Below are 15,772 nucleotides of genomic sequence, written 5' to 3'. Positions count from 1 at the left end.
TTTTTTGTTTGTTTTTGTTACATTTGTACCCTGTGCTTTCCCGCTAGTGGCGAGGGCCATTTTTACTGCACTCCAGGGCCCTTTTTACTGCAGCGGGTAAAAAGCCTCCTGGCAAACATGACCATTTGGTAAGAGAACTCTTACCACATGGCCATGCAGTGAGGAGCCCTTATCGCCACCAATTGAGATGGTGATAAGGACTCCTGCGGTAACCTAGCAGTAATTGATTACTGCCGGGTTACCGCTGCATAAGCCATTTCCAGGGGTTCTCTTTTTCCCTCGGAAATGGCACATGCTTGGGGCAGAACCCCACTGGCTGCCGCATTGGGCCGGCAGTAGTCCTGATTTAGCATTCGGTAAGCCTGTGGTGGGCTTATCGACGCTTTGTAAAAGACCCCCTATATGTCGATTGAAGCTTGAGAGGTTTTATACTTTTTTTTCTTATTGTGAATTGCTAATGATATTGTTTTGCACATTTTATTCTGTTGGTTTTGTAATTTAGCTTTTAAATGATAAAAATATTCAGACAGCAATAAGTTGACTTCTACTTCGCTCTAAGGGATCCCTCAAGGTACACTGTGGCCAATGAGAGACTGATACAGGGAGAAACAAAAGCAGATTTAAAAAAGAGGAAAGTGATAAGAAAGGAGAAAGCAGGAGAGGAAGAAAGAGACCAAACACTGGACGCAGAAAGAGAAGAAGTGATGGACAGCGAAAGATAAAAGAGAGAAAGAAACAAGGACAATGGCAAAATAGGAAGAGAAAGAGAAAAGAGAGAAGAAAAGAATATTTCTAAGTAAGATGGAATTGATAAAAAAAAAAGAATTTTGTCAGATCTTGAGAACTGTCTCTCTTCATCGTTTCTCACTGATCAGGGCACTCACCTTGCCATGAGTAACAACATTGACTGAGCCCTTCCAGATAATGTACCAAGATGTGCCCTTGTCTCCCTGGCTGAACACTGCAAAGCAGGAGAGAGAACGAGAGAACTGTGACCAGGCTAAAACGTCAAACTGTGATTATTTAGATACAGTATGTTACTTTCTAGCTCTTTTTTAGTACACGTAAAAAGAGCTTGAGGCTGGTTTAGTCCATCTGTCTATCCATCCAGAGGCACAGTAATTTTATGGCAATCTTCACTGATCGGGTCCACATTTGGAAGGGGGTGGGGAGAATGGTGGTAAGGCAAATGTTCATCCCACCACTTTCCAAGTAGGCTAGAAAAATCTCTGGACAGTGGAGTTACATTTACAGACTGCCAGCAGGCATATAACTCTGTTTGAAAATGGATGCCTTTGGATTTTCTCTCGGAGGCAATGTCTCCAAATGGATTAGTTTTGTACATATCATGACAGTAATGAACCTCACTCCTAAGCCAGGGTATATGGAGTATGATCTGAGTCCCTCAAATTTTTTGCTAACGCTCACCATAGTACTTGCGTTGTGCCAAAGAAAGCTTCTCTCTGGAGTTCATAAGATGTAACATGCATACAAAACCTGTCCAGGTGCGCTTGCAAATTCTTTTTAATGAAGCCTGTGGCATCCAACATAATGGGAAATATTTCTGTATCTTTCTGCCATATTTTCTCAGTCTCGGACTGCATTTCTTAGTACTTCAGGATCTTTTTTTTTTACCCACACGTTTCACAGAGTATTCACTCGGGACTGACACATCTCTGATCGATACCGTGTGGGTGTCTTTCTCTTTTACCACTATGTCCAGTTTCCTTGCATCTAGCTTTTTATCAGTTGGAATAGGGATGTCCCAGAAGGTCATAACCTCGCTATAGCTCTCCTAAGGTCATAATCCCAATGCTTTTCCGGGACAGTGATGTAATGTTTACAAAGTTAATACAATAAAAGATAAAAAGCAGATCAGCAATAATAAAAAGAGAAGTGCTTTACTGGAACAGTAATAAATTATAATAAATCAATTAATAATTATTATAATTTATTACTGTGTGTTTGTAGTTTTTGCCCATGACACAACCTGTGGGCGAAACGTGTCCACATCAGGTAACCATTCCAACAAACCACTTTTCTTTTTATTATTGCTGATCTATTTTTTTATGTTTATTGTGTTGCCTGTTGGCAGATCCTTCTCCCTTATTATATACCACGTTTACAAAGTTTCCAACAAATGAGAAATGCCCCTTTGTTGTGCCTTTGTGTGTTTCAAATGCGTGACAATGTGTGGAACCTAGCCAGTGCATTTTTTCCAGAGAAAAAGGTGCTGGTACTCAAATGCTAGGCCATCCTTCAGGGGTGGGGTGATCACTGAGGGACCCACCCCACAATAGCCAGGCCCCCTGCAACCAGTCACAGAATCTATGACAAGGCAGAATTGGTGTGTAGAGCCTGAGCTCTTTCATTAAAACTTGGGGACCATGGGTCAATTTTAGCAGACAATGGAAAAGGTGCCGGTACTCAGTACCCCCAAGTACTCCCTCAAAAAAAGCCCTTCCAACTGACTCTATACAGTGGGCAATTTGATTATAAGAGTGGAAGTTTCACTCCTAAGCTGAAGACTCCTCTCCTACCCCTCACCAAAAGCCCTATCACCTCAAAGAAGCAGAATTGAAACAGGGCAGGGTGGGAGAATTTGCACCTCTGCCTGCAAGTCTGTCTTACAGACTTTTATTTTTTATAATATTTCATGAAATGTTGCAAACAAAAGCAATCATCTTCCTTAAACCTTTAAGACAAGTAAGGTACATCCTTGCCTTGAAGAGTGAAGTCCATGGATACTTACGCACAGTTCCTGCCTTGGCGTGGGATTCAAACACCAGCACAGAGGCAAGTTCCCGCTTCACCTGAGAATGAAAGAGACATTCCATTAGCAGATCAAGGAAGGACCAAGCACCCCTCTGGCAGGTGCAAGCCAGATGTGCCAGCTGTATTTTCAGCTAACCTAGGCCTCATTTAACCTCTCACTGCCAAGCATCAATAAAACCTGCACTTGGTTTCTATGGAATCCTCATGAATACCACAGTGCCGAAGTAATGCTATTTCAGCACAGAAATAAAAGAGAAGCTTAGCCAGCAGTGGGAGGCAGGCCTGGTGGTTGGGAGGTGGGGATAGTGCTGGGTAGACTTATACGGTCTTTGCCAGAGCCGGTGGTGGGAGGTGGGGCGGGTGGTTGGGAGGAGGGGATAGTGCTGGGCAGACTTATACGGTCTGTGCCCTGAAAAAGACAGGTACAAATCAAGGTAAGGTATATACACAAAAAATGACACGTGAGTTTATATTGTTGGGCAGACTGGGTGGACTGTGCAGGTCTTTTTCTGCCGTCATCTACTATGTTACTATGTAAATAAAAGAGATTTTTGTGCCTCTCAAATAATGCTATGGAATTGGAATAGTGTCTGCGGAAACCACCGACCTAGAGTACCTAAGATCACTGAAAACTTAGGAGCCCTTTTACTGAACCGCACTAAGCACTTAACTGCACAGCTGACCACATGGTAACTGCTAGCGCACTCGCATTAAGGGGATTTGTGATATTTTTTACAGATGAAACATGGTAAACCACGCATTAAGGACCCCTTTTTCCAAGCTGCGGCAAAAGGGGCCCAGTACTGGCATTGGCGCGTGTTTCTAACACTTGTGCCGAGGCCCCCTTTTACCGCAGCCGGTAAAAGAGAAGTCTTGTCTTCCTGCAGGAAAGGCACTTGCCACGTGGCTATTTTGAGGAAGGGGGAGCCCTTACCGCCACCCATTGAGGTGACAGTAAGGGCTCCTGCATTAACCCGGTGGTAACCAGGCAGCGCGCAGCACTGCCCGATTACCGCCGGGTACACTTCGGCGCTACAAAAAAAACCTACATTTTTGTAGCACCTGAAATGACGTTGCACTAGGGGTGGGAAGTACCGCTGGGCTGCTGCGGTAGCTCAGTGGTACTTCTTGTATAGCAAGTGGTAAGCCTGCATTGGGCTTACTGCCGCTTAGTGTTTTTTTATTTATTTATTTATTTATTGCACTTGTATCCCACATTTTCCCACCTATTTGCAGGCTCAATGTGGCTTACAAAGATCTGTTATGGCATCACCATTACAGGGTAAAAGATACAATTGGTGTTAAAACAGATCAAGGATGACAGAGAAGAACTAAGCAAACAGTTATAGAAAGACGTCATTCAGAGTTGGGGTGGAGTGGTGAAGTGTTATAGTTAAGTTACGGGTTCTCGTGGTAGGCCTTGTTGAAGAGATAGGTTTTCTGAGATTTGCGGAAGTTAGTTATTTCGTTGATTGTTTTCAATTTTGTTGGTAGTGCATTTCAAAGCTGTGTGCTCAGGTAGGAAAAGCTGGTCGCATGTGTTAAAAGGAGCCCTAAGTGCTTTTTGTGTCAGATGGCATAGCATAGGCAGAGAGTGAGCATGGAAGCCATTGGAGCCGACTCTGTGGGTGCTGTGGGTGCTTGAGCACCCCCAATATTGAGAAAATTCCTTGTATATGTCCAGGGAGGAGTTATTTCCATTGGGCTTAGCACCCCCAATAATTTTGAAAAGTTGGCTCCTTTGATGGAAGCCATTTGGCAGGTAATGTGGTAAAAGGGGTCCTGAGCGCACCTCACATTTTCCACATGGGAATCACTTGCCTCTCTCTCCTCCCTCCCTTCGTGCGGGCACGCTAGGCATACCTTTGCTGGCAGCCAATAAATGGACTGCCACCACTCCCAACGTCTTGCTCTGAGCAGCATGCTGGAACTTCTCTCACATGCTCGAGAAGTCTCAGCCTGCTGCCCAGAGCTGGAAACAAGGAGCAGGGAGCAGCAGTAGTCTATTTACTTGGCTGGCAGGGCTCAGCATCCCCACCAGCAAAGTAAAAGAGAATTCAGCAGCACATTTTGGGAGCCAGTTCTTAAAGTAGCCATGGAGGGCCCTACTTTAACAACCAGCTCCCAAAATTCTTAAAAACTTAACAACCAGCTCTTGCGAGCCTGTGAGAGCCTGCTCCAGCACACCACTGGCTGGGACCCAGGTTATCCTGTTAACACAATCACCCGGGTCCTGACACATACAGTAGGAGAAGGAGAGAGACAGACCGAGAGAGTAGAAACTTCTGGCGCCATACCTTCCTTGGAGGCCGGGCCCTGGGAATCTTGCCCCCCACTGCCCCCCTCTCGGCTGCCCTGATTTTAGATTATGTGTGCTGTAACCCACTTAGATTTGCAACAGGTAGGTTATAAATTCCATTAATATAAATAAACAAATAAATACACCAACCTTGGGAGCTGAGCCTAGTTGCTGCGATTTGAGACTGTCAAGTAGCTGATCCAAGTTAGACGGCTAAACTTAATGGCCCTTTTACTAAAGGGAGCTATGCCTTCAATTTAGGGTTAGTGCGTGAGAATGGGCTACTGCAAAACACGTTACTTTTTTAAATATATATATATATATATTTTGTAAAGGGCATGTCATGGGCAGAGAGTGGACATTCCTGCGTTATCCACTTAACATGTGCTAAGTGGATAATACAGATTTAACAGGGGAGCACTTAGCACTCCCTAAATAGGAGGTGGTAAATGCTCCCATGCTAAATTTGTGCAGGTCTCGCATGGGAACCTTAGTCCACTACCGCAAATATTTTTTTTGTTTTTATTAGCAATTTTTAACTTCCTTTCCAATCACATAGGAAAAGAAAAGGCAATATAGAAAGAAATAGACATAAGACTATACCTGCAAATCATTTTTTAAAAATCCCTTAAAAACTGCCATGCTAAATCTGGGCTTAGCACGTGGGAAAGTCCTGAATGAAAACATGTTAAGCCCAGATTTCACCGAATTTTAGTGAAAGAGTCACAGAGGCCCTGATGCTCAAAGCCCCAGTGCTAAAGAACAGTCCCCACCCCATACTGCAGGAACAGAGCAGAAACAGAGCCCTCCAATGCTCAGAGCTAATGGCATTCAAATTATATGTGTGCTATGAGACTGAAAATAAAGGGGGGGGGGAGCATGACTGGCACATGTTCATAAGAATTTTGTGCTAAACGCAGTTCTTGTGCACATGCACCAGGCAAACCCTGAAGTGAAGCACACATCGGCACTGTTCTTCTGTGCCTTTAAATATAAGCCTTTCAAATTGTTTTTCACTTGAAAGGCTTAAATTTAAATGCAGAAAATAGGCGCCGATGTGTGCTTTCACTTGTGGGTTGGCTCAGAATTGCACGCATTAGTTTCTTTCTACTGGTGCTTAGAGGCTTGCACGGGCTTCCTTCCACTTCCAAAACAGAAGAAAACTGGAAGATTTTAAAGAGAAAATCACAATAAATCCTCTCTTCAACACACACCCCCCAACACCAGTTCCGAGCTGATGGTCGGTTTCCAGCTGTAAGAGCAGGGTTTGTTTGTGTGCCATACTCTGAGTATTAGGAGGGAATAGCAAACGACCTCATTAATATCCATTTGTCTATATTTGAATACAATTTGCGGCCATCTTTGGCACGCATGTTGTTTCCTGCTCTAAAGTCCTCTGAACATTCTGCGCTGATTAGTACTGGTGCTAGGTTCTGAGCATCGGGGCCTACGAGAGATGGGATTTTTAATGTCTGGGCTGGTTGGCTAATCTGCTTTGACAATCCATCTCTTTGTATTCATTCCTCTGCCACAGATGCACTGCTTGAAAATAGCAGTAGGGCACTGAGGGCATTTTTAGAAATCCTGTTGCTCAAGGGCTGTACAGTGCTGAGTACATGAGTGGCACTTTGTAAATAATATTCCCCGTTTGGTGGTTGTTCCGGGTTTTTACAATCCTAAAAGGCACTCACTGAGTTTGAGAGGTGTGACACTGCCTTGATATGCAGCAGCTCTTCGAATATGACTTCCCGCTCCTCCTCCGTGCGCTGGGAGGGGCTAAGGAGAAGAAACAAGAAAGGCACAGTTACTGAGCAATACTCAGAGGGATGGAACAGAAAACCTTCTGGCTGCAGATGGAAAAAGTGCTTCCAGAGGTAATTTTAAAGGAGTTTTAATGCACAAATCCTATTGCATGTGCCTAAACAGCCTTCTACAAAATTACCCCACATATGTACACAGAGGGGCAAGAAGCCAGATTTTTATGTGACCCACAATTAAGTGTTTTGGGGGGAGGAGTTTGGGTTAAGTCACGAAGTACATATGTAAGTTATAAAATATACACACTATGCATGTCCTACCGATTAGGATTAAGGTGAATATTGGCACTTAACTGGTCAAGTGCTGGCTCCACCCTTGGAACACCCGCAAAATAGCTGGATTTGCTTTTTGTGCTAACAGAACATTTTCAGCGTTAATCAGGGTTGAAAATGACTGGTTAGCCCCGAACAGACAATTTAACCAATCAAGAGCCGTTTCTGGCCGGTTAAATCACTTTGAATATCAGCCCCTTTGTTTTTTAACATTTTACTTGGACAGAAACCAGATATCTGACCAGAAAAAACAGGAATGCGACCTTTGCGGAACCAGTAACAGACACAAAGACAGCACAGGTGGTCCAGGAATGAGGAACAACCAATGATGCAAGTTTAATATTTTTACTGAAGAAGGACCTGACTTGGCCAAGTTTCGACAATAAAGCCTTCATCAGGGGTCATCAGGTTCTTCAATAGTAAAAACAAAAATGGACACACATTAGGACACAATCATCTGTGAATGCATTATTGTTCAGTTGTCAATTCGTTCACTACTAGATTATGGTAATTCTGTATTTGGGACTAACGGTTAAACAATTGTCTAAACTTCAGATGATTCAAAATTCAGCAGCTAGAATGATTTTTCATTGTTCAAAATTTAAGAGTGGTTCTCCTCTGTTGGCCAAGTTACATTGGTTACAGGTTCGAGCTGGAATTCATTTCAAAGTATTATGTCTTGTTTTTAAATTATTATATGGTACCTGTTCTGCAGATTTTTTGGATGGTTTTAAGATTTTAAAAACCTTTACTTCCATCGAGATCATATAATTTCTTGCTTTTGGCACTTCCATCTGTAAAATTTATTTGCCTTAAAGCATTATTTTCCAACTGATTTTTTGTTTTCTGTTACTCGTCTGTGGAATGGTTTACCAGTACAGTTACATTCTATAACCAATCTTTTTGCGTTTTGGAAAGCCTTCAAATCATATCTTTTTTCTAATTTAAAAAATTGATATATATTGCCTTTTTTAAAAATAATGTGTAATTGTTTGTTTTTTGTTATATCCTGATTTATGTTTCAGTTTAATTCTTTTGTTACCTCGCCTTGAATTCCTTTGGGAGATTTGGCGGGTTATAAGACTGAAAACATAACATAACATGACATAACATAACATAGCATTAACACTGGTTGCACATTTGTCTCTGTGCAAACAGTGTTACTGCATTCACGGATGATTGTGTCCTATCATGTGTCTATTGCATTTACTACTGAAGAATCTGATGACTCTTGATGAAGGTTTTATTGTTGAAACTTGGCCAAGTTGGGTCCTTCTCCAATAAAAATATTAGACCAGTTTATCTGAGCCATTTTCTTGTCATTCACATCTCAAGGAGACAGTAATACTCTGCTAAATTAGGCTACAAATCTGTTCTTCTATGCAGAGGACATTAATAGGACAGGGCCCTGTAATGTCTTACTACCTCACAGAGAACTTAAGGGGAGGGGGGAAGAATGGGACTTGATATACTTCCTTTCTGTGGTTTTTGCAACTACATTCAAAGTGGTTTACATAGTATATACAGGTACTTATTTGTACGGGGGGGGGGGGGGCAATGGAGGGTTAAGTGACTTGCCCAGAGTCACAAGGAGCTGTGGGGGGGGGGGGGGACTTGAACGGAGTTCCCCAAGATCAAAGTCTGCTGCACTAACCACTAGGCTACTCCTCCACTCCCTCTGAAAAGGTCTGAATAGCTGGCTATTCCATACATCTTTATTTACTCTTTAAAGCATGAATGGGCTTATGAGTTAGGAATAAGGGAAGGTAAGCTATACTTATTCACTTAAAAACTGCTTTTATATATGCTCAGTGGAATAATTAGATTAGATCAGGGGTTCTCAACCCAGTCCTCGGGAAACACCCAGCCAATCAGGTTTTCAGTATGTCCAGGATGAATAGGCATGAGATAGCTTTGCATACAATGGAGATAGTGCAAGCAAATTTATCTCATACATATTCAGTCTCTGTGACTCTGCACAGCCACATTCAACCATGTGCAGTCATGCAACAAGGCAGCCTCCGAGCCCAGTAAGCAAGTAGCACAGCAGCCCTCCTGCCTGCCTTGTGTTGCTGCTTAGGACTAGGAGTCAGTCGAGACTCGGGCACCGGCAGTGTTGCCAGGTGGGCGGTTTTACCGCCCAATTGGGCGGTTTTCCGCGCCCCGCCGCGGGAAATTTTTGCCCGCGGCGGGTTGCGGTTTTTTGGGCGGTTTTTTAGGCTTCCGGGCGGCTTTTTGGGCGGCTTTTTGATTTTTTTCGGCCGCGGGGGGCGGGGTTAGTGACGTTTTTGGGCGGGGTTAGTGACGTTTTGGGCGGGGCCGATGACGTGGAAGGCGGGGCCGATGACGTGGGAGGCGGGGCCGATGACGGGGAGGTGGGGCTGATGACGGGGAGGCGGGCCCGATGACGTGGGAGGCGGGGCTGATGACGGGGAGGCGGGCCCGATGACGTGGGAGGCGGGGCCGGTGACGGCGGGGGCGGGGCCGGTGACGCGGGGGTGGGGGTGTCAGGGGCGGGGTTTGTGTTTGGGCGGGTTTTGGGCTGGTTTCTGGCCCGGATTGGGCTGGAAAAAAAATTTCTACCTGGCAACCCTGGGCACCGGGGCAGGGATCTGCTCTGGCGGCTGATGCAGCATACCTCTGCAGGCTCTGCCTCTGAATCCCTGTGGCTGATTCTGCTGCTGCTCCTCGCTGACAAGGCCTGCTCAGTGACCCCACAGCCCACCCCACGTGCACCAGTCTGCCACGGCTTGGGTCTCCCTCCAGCCTTTGCACCCTTAGCAGAGTACTGAGCTCTAAGACCCAACCCAGAGAAAACCTGTGGGGAGTTGAGCGGTGCAGGAGAAATCTGGGCATTCAGCAGCCCCACTCCCCCATGGCCAACAGGCACTGCAGAAGCCTGCATGGGTCTCCTCTCCAGCTCTCTGCACAGTAGCATCACATGCACACTATCTGCACAGTGATCATGGCCTCATCAGGGGAAGCAGAAACTCATGCCCAGGTTAAAAAAAAAAGTTTTGTGTAATGCTGGTGGGTTTCTAGGTGGGGGTATGGGCTTTGCAGTGCCCAAATTTAAAAATATATATATTTTTTCATGTTGGGGTTTGGGGTGAGGATGGGTTCTGCAGTGTGCAGGATGTTAAAAAGAAGGTTTCATATTTTATGCTGGAGTGCTTCTGTGGGGTGAAGGGAGTGGGGAAGGGTAGGGCTGATGTCAGACTATGGGGGAGAGGTAGGGCAGGGCTGATGCTACACTACAGGGAGCGGCGGGTGGGTATGGAAGGACTGGGCTGATGCTGGGCTTCAGGGATGGATTGGGGATAGAGAAGGAAAGGAAAGGGCTGATGCCGGGCTACAGGGATGGATGCGGGTTAGGGAAGGACTGATTTTATGAAGCAAAGTTTGAAGGATATATGCCCTTGCTGTAATTATTTTGCAAGAGCTGTGTTGAAATGTTTACCATTATAGTAGACTTATGTCTGGTTAAATTTAAGATATGGGATAATGTAACTATATTTAAAAATGTCAGCGCTTTCATTAAGTATGTATGTGGTTTATGTTGATGCAGGACAGCTGTCGGGAAGATTATTTATTTAGAAATTCATCATCAAGTGCACTCTAAGGCTTTATTTAGGAGTATCCTAAGAAACACTACTCACACCTATAAGCCTAGTGCCCACCCATATTAGCTTTGGACCCACCCAAAATGTCATGTCTGGCTACAATAGATATAAGGAAAGGTAAAATGGAAAAAAAAAAACCTGTTACAGTATTTAGAAGACAGACAATAGAAAAGATTGTTAAACATTATAATGGAAAATATCTTCGAACAAAGGAAGGAAAACATATTTTAGGCACGTTTCACTAAGGAAGAGCATCTATGGGTCTGTCTGTCCACGTGGATCTCACTGTTGTCTCTGGATCATGTGCAGCCTTCAGCAAGTGGCTGTGCACACTGCACATAAGGCAAGTGAGGAAAGCAGGAGGTACAAAAGGAATCCACATAGCCTGTGATTCCTGGGGCTGGGAGAAGAGTTGATTTTTGTTGGACTTAGCCAAGAAAATGTGCCTCTGTGTAATGGTCTGGCATACGCTTTACAACCAGCTTACTTTCAGCAGTTATTGAAATATACAGGACTGGCCTTAAGGCTATGCAGCCACATCAGCTGAAGCTCTGAGACAGAAGAGGTACACATTTTTGAAAAGGTTGAAAGCCTCTATTCTGTCACAGTCAGTGAAGCTGATCTGAGCAATGTGACTGACCGACCGTCGAAGTACCACACTTACGGTTTGCGCAGTATCATGGTAAGCAAAGCGTCAGGTCCCAGTAAGGCCAGGAACGCCAGTGACTCCTGCAGCTCCTCTTCCGACTCCCTCCCATGAGCTGTCCGCTCTGTCAGCAGCTCTGCCCCAAGGAAGCGGTAAAACTGTGAATCCTTGTCCTGAAAATTCAGCTCCTGCCTCACTATAACATGAAGAAAGGTAACACCAGAGTTAGCTCCTATTCTGTAGAGACACGTCCTGTATGGGTATGTGAAGGGCAATTCTATGAACTAGGTGAATGCGTTTACATGCCCCTTGTGTGCACAAATGTCTAGCATACTATCACTTATGTATGTAAGTGAAAATTTACCCGCACAACATAGTAACATAGTAGATGACGGCAGAAAAAGACGGTCCATCCAGTCTGCCCAACAAGATAAACTCATATGTGCTACTTTTTGTGTATACCTTACCTTGATTTGTATCTGCCATTGTCAGGGCACAGACCGTATAAGTCTGCCCAGTACTAGCCCTGCCTCCCAACCACCAGCCCCGCCTCCCCCCACCGGCTCTGCCACCCAATCTCGGCTAAGCTTCTGAGGATCTCTTCCTTCTGAACAGGATTCCTTTATGTTTATCCCACGCATGTTTGAATTCCGTTACCGTTTTCAACAAGTGCAAGCAGAGTTCCTAGGCAGTTCTTATCAATCTTTTTGTGGCTGTAACCTCATGATGGTGGCCAAATAAAATTGTGTTATCATGATTCTCCAGAGCCACAAAAAGGTGATGCACTTATGGAGAGCCCACAAAGGCTGTGACCCCAAAATGCAAATTTTGTGACCCCCCCCCCCCCATTCGGGATCCCAACAGTGGCGTAGCAAGGGCGGGGCGGTGGGGGCGGTATGCCCCGGGTGCACGCCGCTGGGGGGGTGTCGGCTCCACTGGTTCCCTGCTCCCTCCGCCCCGGAACAGGTTACTTCTTGTTCCAGGGCAGAGGGAACAGGGAACCAGCGGAACCGACACCCCCCCCCCCCCAGAGGCGTGCACACAGCAGGCAAGAATGCACTCAGGGGGGGGCTTGGGTGATGAGCCGGGGGGGGGGGTTGATGCGCCGAGGGGGGGGGGTTGGGTGATGCGCCAAGGGGGGGGGGGGTGTCATGGCGAACCGCCCCGGGTGGCAGCCGCCCTCGCTACGCCACTGGGTCCCAACCCACAGCTTGGGAAGCTCTATCCTAGACACTATTCTGTAATAGTATGTCTAACTTACATAATGTGTAATTGCTAGGGGCGCATATAAGTGGGCAGGACATGGGTGGGGCTCCCCCTTATTATCTGGATTCTATATTGTGCGCCTACAGATCCGCACCAAAATCAGCATTGAATCTATAATAATGTGCATAACTTAACAAGGTTAGGGGCCCTTTTACAGAGCAGCGGTAAGCCCAATGCGGGCTTACCGCTCGCTCTTTTGGGACTGCTGCCGGCCCAATGTGGCCGCCAGTGATAATCCCACCCCGAGCATGCGCCATTTCCGGAGGAAAAAAGAAAACCCCTGGAAATGGCTTGTGCGGCGGTAACCCGGCGATAATTGGGCATTGACGTGTGCTGCTCATTACTGCTGGGATAGCAGGGAAGCCCTTATCGCCACCTCAATGGGTGGCAGTAAGGGCTCCCAATCGCATAGCCATGTGGTAAGAGTTCTGTTACCGCATGGCCATGTGTGCTGGGGGCTTTTATACTTGCTGTAGTAAAAAGGGCCCTTGCACGCAGGAAAAATGGCCCCCACCACCAGCGCAGGGCTCTTTTTACCACAGCTTGGTAAAAGGGCCCCTTAACAAGCTAATGAGTGCTGATAACCGCATTTAACAAGCAATAATGAGCATTAATTGGCACTGATTAGAATTTAGGTGCACAAATCACTAAGTGTATTCTGTAACAATGTGTGCCGAATTTCTAATTCACACAGGCAAAAATGGGTGTGGTTATGGGCAAGGGACTCCTTGCTAGTCCTGGGAGGGGGGTTAGGGGAGGCTGGAGACCCACCAGATCTCCAGCCCTCCCTGAACTGTGTCGGGAGGAGGGTCTGGGGACCGGAGGTCCACCGGACCTGCAGCCCCCCTATCACTGGGAGGGGGGGGGGGGTGGTCAGGTTGGGTCATCAGTCGCCCACTGAGCCACCAGGGACTTTTTAGAAATGCTGAAGGGGCGGGGTTAGAGGGTGCTGGAGACCCACCGAATCTCCCCCAGCCCTCCCTGAACCTGTGTCCGGGGGGTCGGGGGGACCGGAGGTCCACTGGACCTCCAGCCCCTATTTTTCCTTGCTCGGGGCTGGGGTAGTTGGTGTCTGGTGGTCCCATGGACCTCCAAGTCCTGTGTTTGACAGATCTGGGCTTTTGACAGCCTAGATCTGTCAAACATGTGCAGGAGGATTGTGCCTGAGCATCCTCCCACACTTTTACCCCATGATCAGAGATAATTGCGTGCTTAAATTTGCATGTCATTATTTCTAATCATAGGTCCAATAACGCCCCGCACTATTCCGGTGCTATTTTTAGAGCGCTGTTTGGAACAGCGCGGGGCTTTTGATCATCTGCTTGTTAGTCAGCACTGATTTCAGTGCCGATTTTTTGGGTGCCATATATAGAATTCCCCCCCCCCCTATGCAGGTAACTTACAGGATACTGTAAGCTATGCACATCTCTGCCATATTTATGTGCTCGTAGTTATGCCAGATCTATGGCTGCTGTAACTGTCTGCAAGTGTGTAAATGTTAGATGTGCCGATACCTGGTTAAGCAAGTATTCTATAAAACAAAAACCAAACACCCAGATACTGTGATATAACAGGCTCCCATCATGCAACCTAAATGGAGGTGCCCAGTTGTAGAATTGACCCCATTGTTGGTATGTGCATATGTATGGGTAAAAGCATGTGTGTGTACATGTATTGACAGGATTTGTGCATCACATTTCAGTTGTAACAATTCAGCCATGTTCATCTGCTCATCATAGGCAAGTCTGTGATGATGCAGGACTCTCTAGAGGTAACAATATAAACGTGTAAATGCTGTTTCACATGCAGAAAATTACACATTGGTGTACGCGTGATGAATGTAGGTGTGCCTGGGGGCATGGTTGGGTGAAGCAGAAACAAAGCTGTGATGTATGTGTGTATTTTATAAAAGAAAACAAACAGTGGAGGTGACCAAAAAATAAAAAAGTCTACATTAAAGGTGCTGCAAAAACTTTATTGATCGTCAATAGACTCGACACGAATCATGTTTCGGCCTCAGTGGGCCTGCGTCAGGAGTCTAAAAGCAATTACAAAACAAATACATAAACTAGAAAAATATATTATAAATTAAAAGATTTAAAAGATTATAAACACCAAAGTTCCTAAAAGAGACAGCTAATAATAGGTAGAAAAACAATTGAACACATTATAATCCACAGACATAATGATTCATAATCTGTAAATAATACTCTTTTGCTTCTTCTTGGTTGAGGAATATGTTAAAAAAAAAGAGTTGCCAAAAAAAAAGGAATAATTAAAAAAAAACGTGTGTGACAATAGCCATGGTGCCAACAAGGTAACGTAACATCTTACAATTGATGTGATTTATAGAGTGATCCAAGCCCAAGACAAATAAAGGAAGAGGGTGTGCTGTATCTGAAAAAATAAACTATATAAAAATAAGCAATGAAAAAATGAGAACACAAAGGAAGTAAAAACGGAAATGGAAAATGATGAATGAAACCACCATAACAAAAACTGCTTTATATTTACCTGAAGACCTCACAGCGGTCTAGTTATCAACACACTGTGCCAAATACACCTAAATCAGAAAACAAATAGGAGATCTAAACTGGCTCCAAAAATTCCACTCCAAAATCTACCTCAAGGTAACTGGTACAAAATAAGTACCTGAATATATGTAAACCGCTTTGAATGTAGTTGCAAAAACCTCAGAAAGGTGGTATATTAAGTCCCATTTTCCCTTTCCCTTCCCTTCCCTTTCAAAGACGGATGTGAATATCATAAAGAAAAGAATCAAAATCCATGTGGAGTACCCATAAAATGAAACCTTTACAAATAGCAGTATATATCATGTAAAAGGTAATGGTCATACACAAAGGAATGTAACATAACCTACCAATAAAAGCTGTCGGCAACTAAAGACTGTTAAAACATTTACTGGAAATCTCATAATCTGAAGCATAAACAAATAAAAATACAATTAGATTACATGGAACAATCCACGGGCCTAACCACTGAAGTATCTACAGGGACTTAAATGCGACAGCGGAAATTTCCTACCTCTCAATCTTGGGTACTAGCAAACAGC

General features: G+C 45.0%; 1 protein-coding gene across 1 annotated transcript in view; it reads right to left on the bottom strand.

The window, feature by feature from the left end:
- Nucleotides 1-15,772, bottom strand: part of RAPGEF3 (Rap guanine nucleotide exchange factor 3) — a 270,982-nt gene that overhangs the window by 93,948 nt on the left and 161,262 nt on the right. The window contains exons 5-8 of the mRNA XM_030198304.1: nucleotides 11,452-11,629; nucleotides 6,766-6,850; nucleotides 2,753-2,813; nucleotides 885-961 (exon numbers count right to left, since the gene is read on the bottom strand). Of these exons, the coding sequence (XP_030054164.1) occupies nucleotides 885-961; nucleotides 2,753-2,813; nucleotides 6,766-6,850; nucleotides 11,452-11,629 (401 nt within the window). The remainder of the gene's footprint in view (nucleotides 1-884; nucleotides 962-2,752; nucleotides 2,814-6,765; nucleotides 6,851-11,451; nucleotides 11,630-15,772) is intronic.

Source organism: Microcaecilia unicolor, chromosome 3 (genome assembly GCF_901765095.1).
Source record: "Microcaecilia unicolor chromosome 3, aMicUni1.1, whole genome shotgun sequence".
Taxonomy (NCBI): Eukaryota; Metazoa; Chordata; class Amphibia; order Gymnophiona; family Siphonopidae; genus Microcaecilia; species Microcaecilia unicolor.
This window is presented reverse-complemented; position numbering and strand designations above follow the sequence as displayed.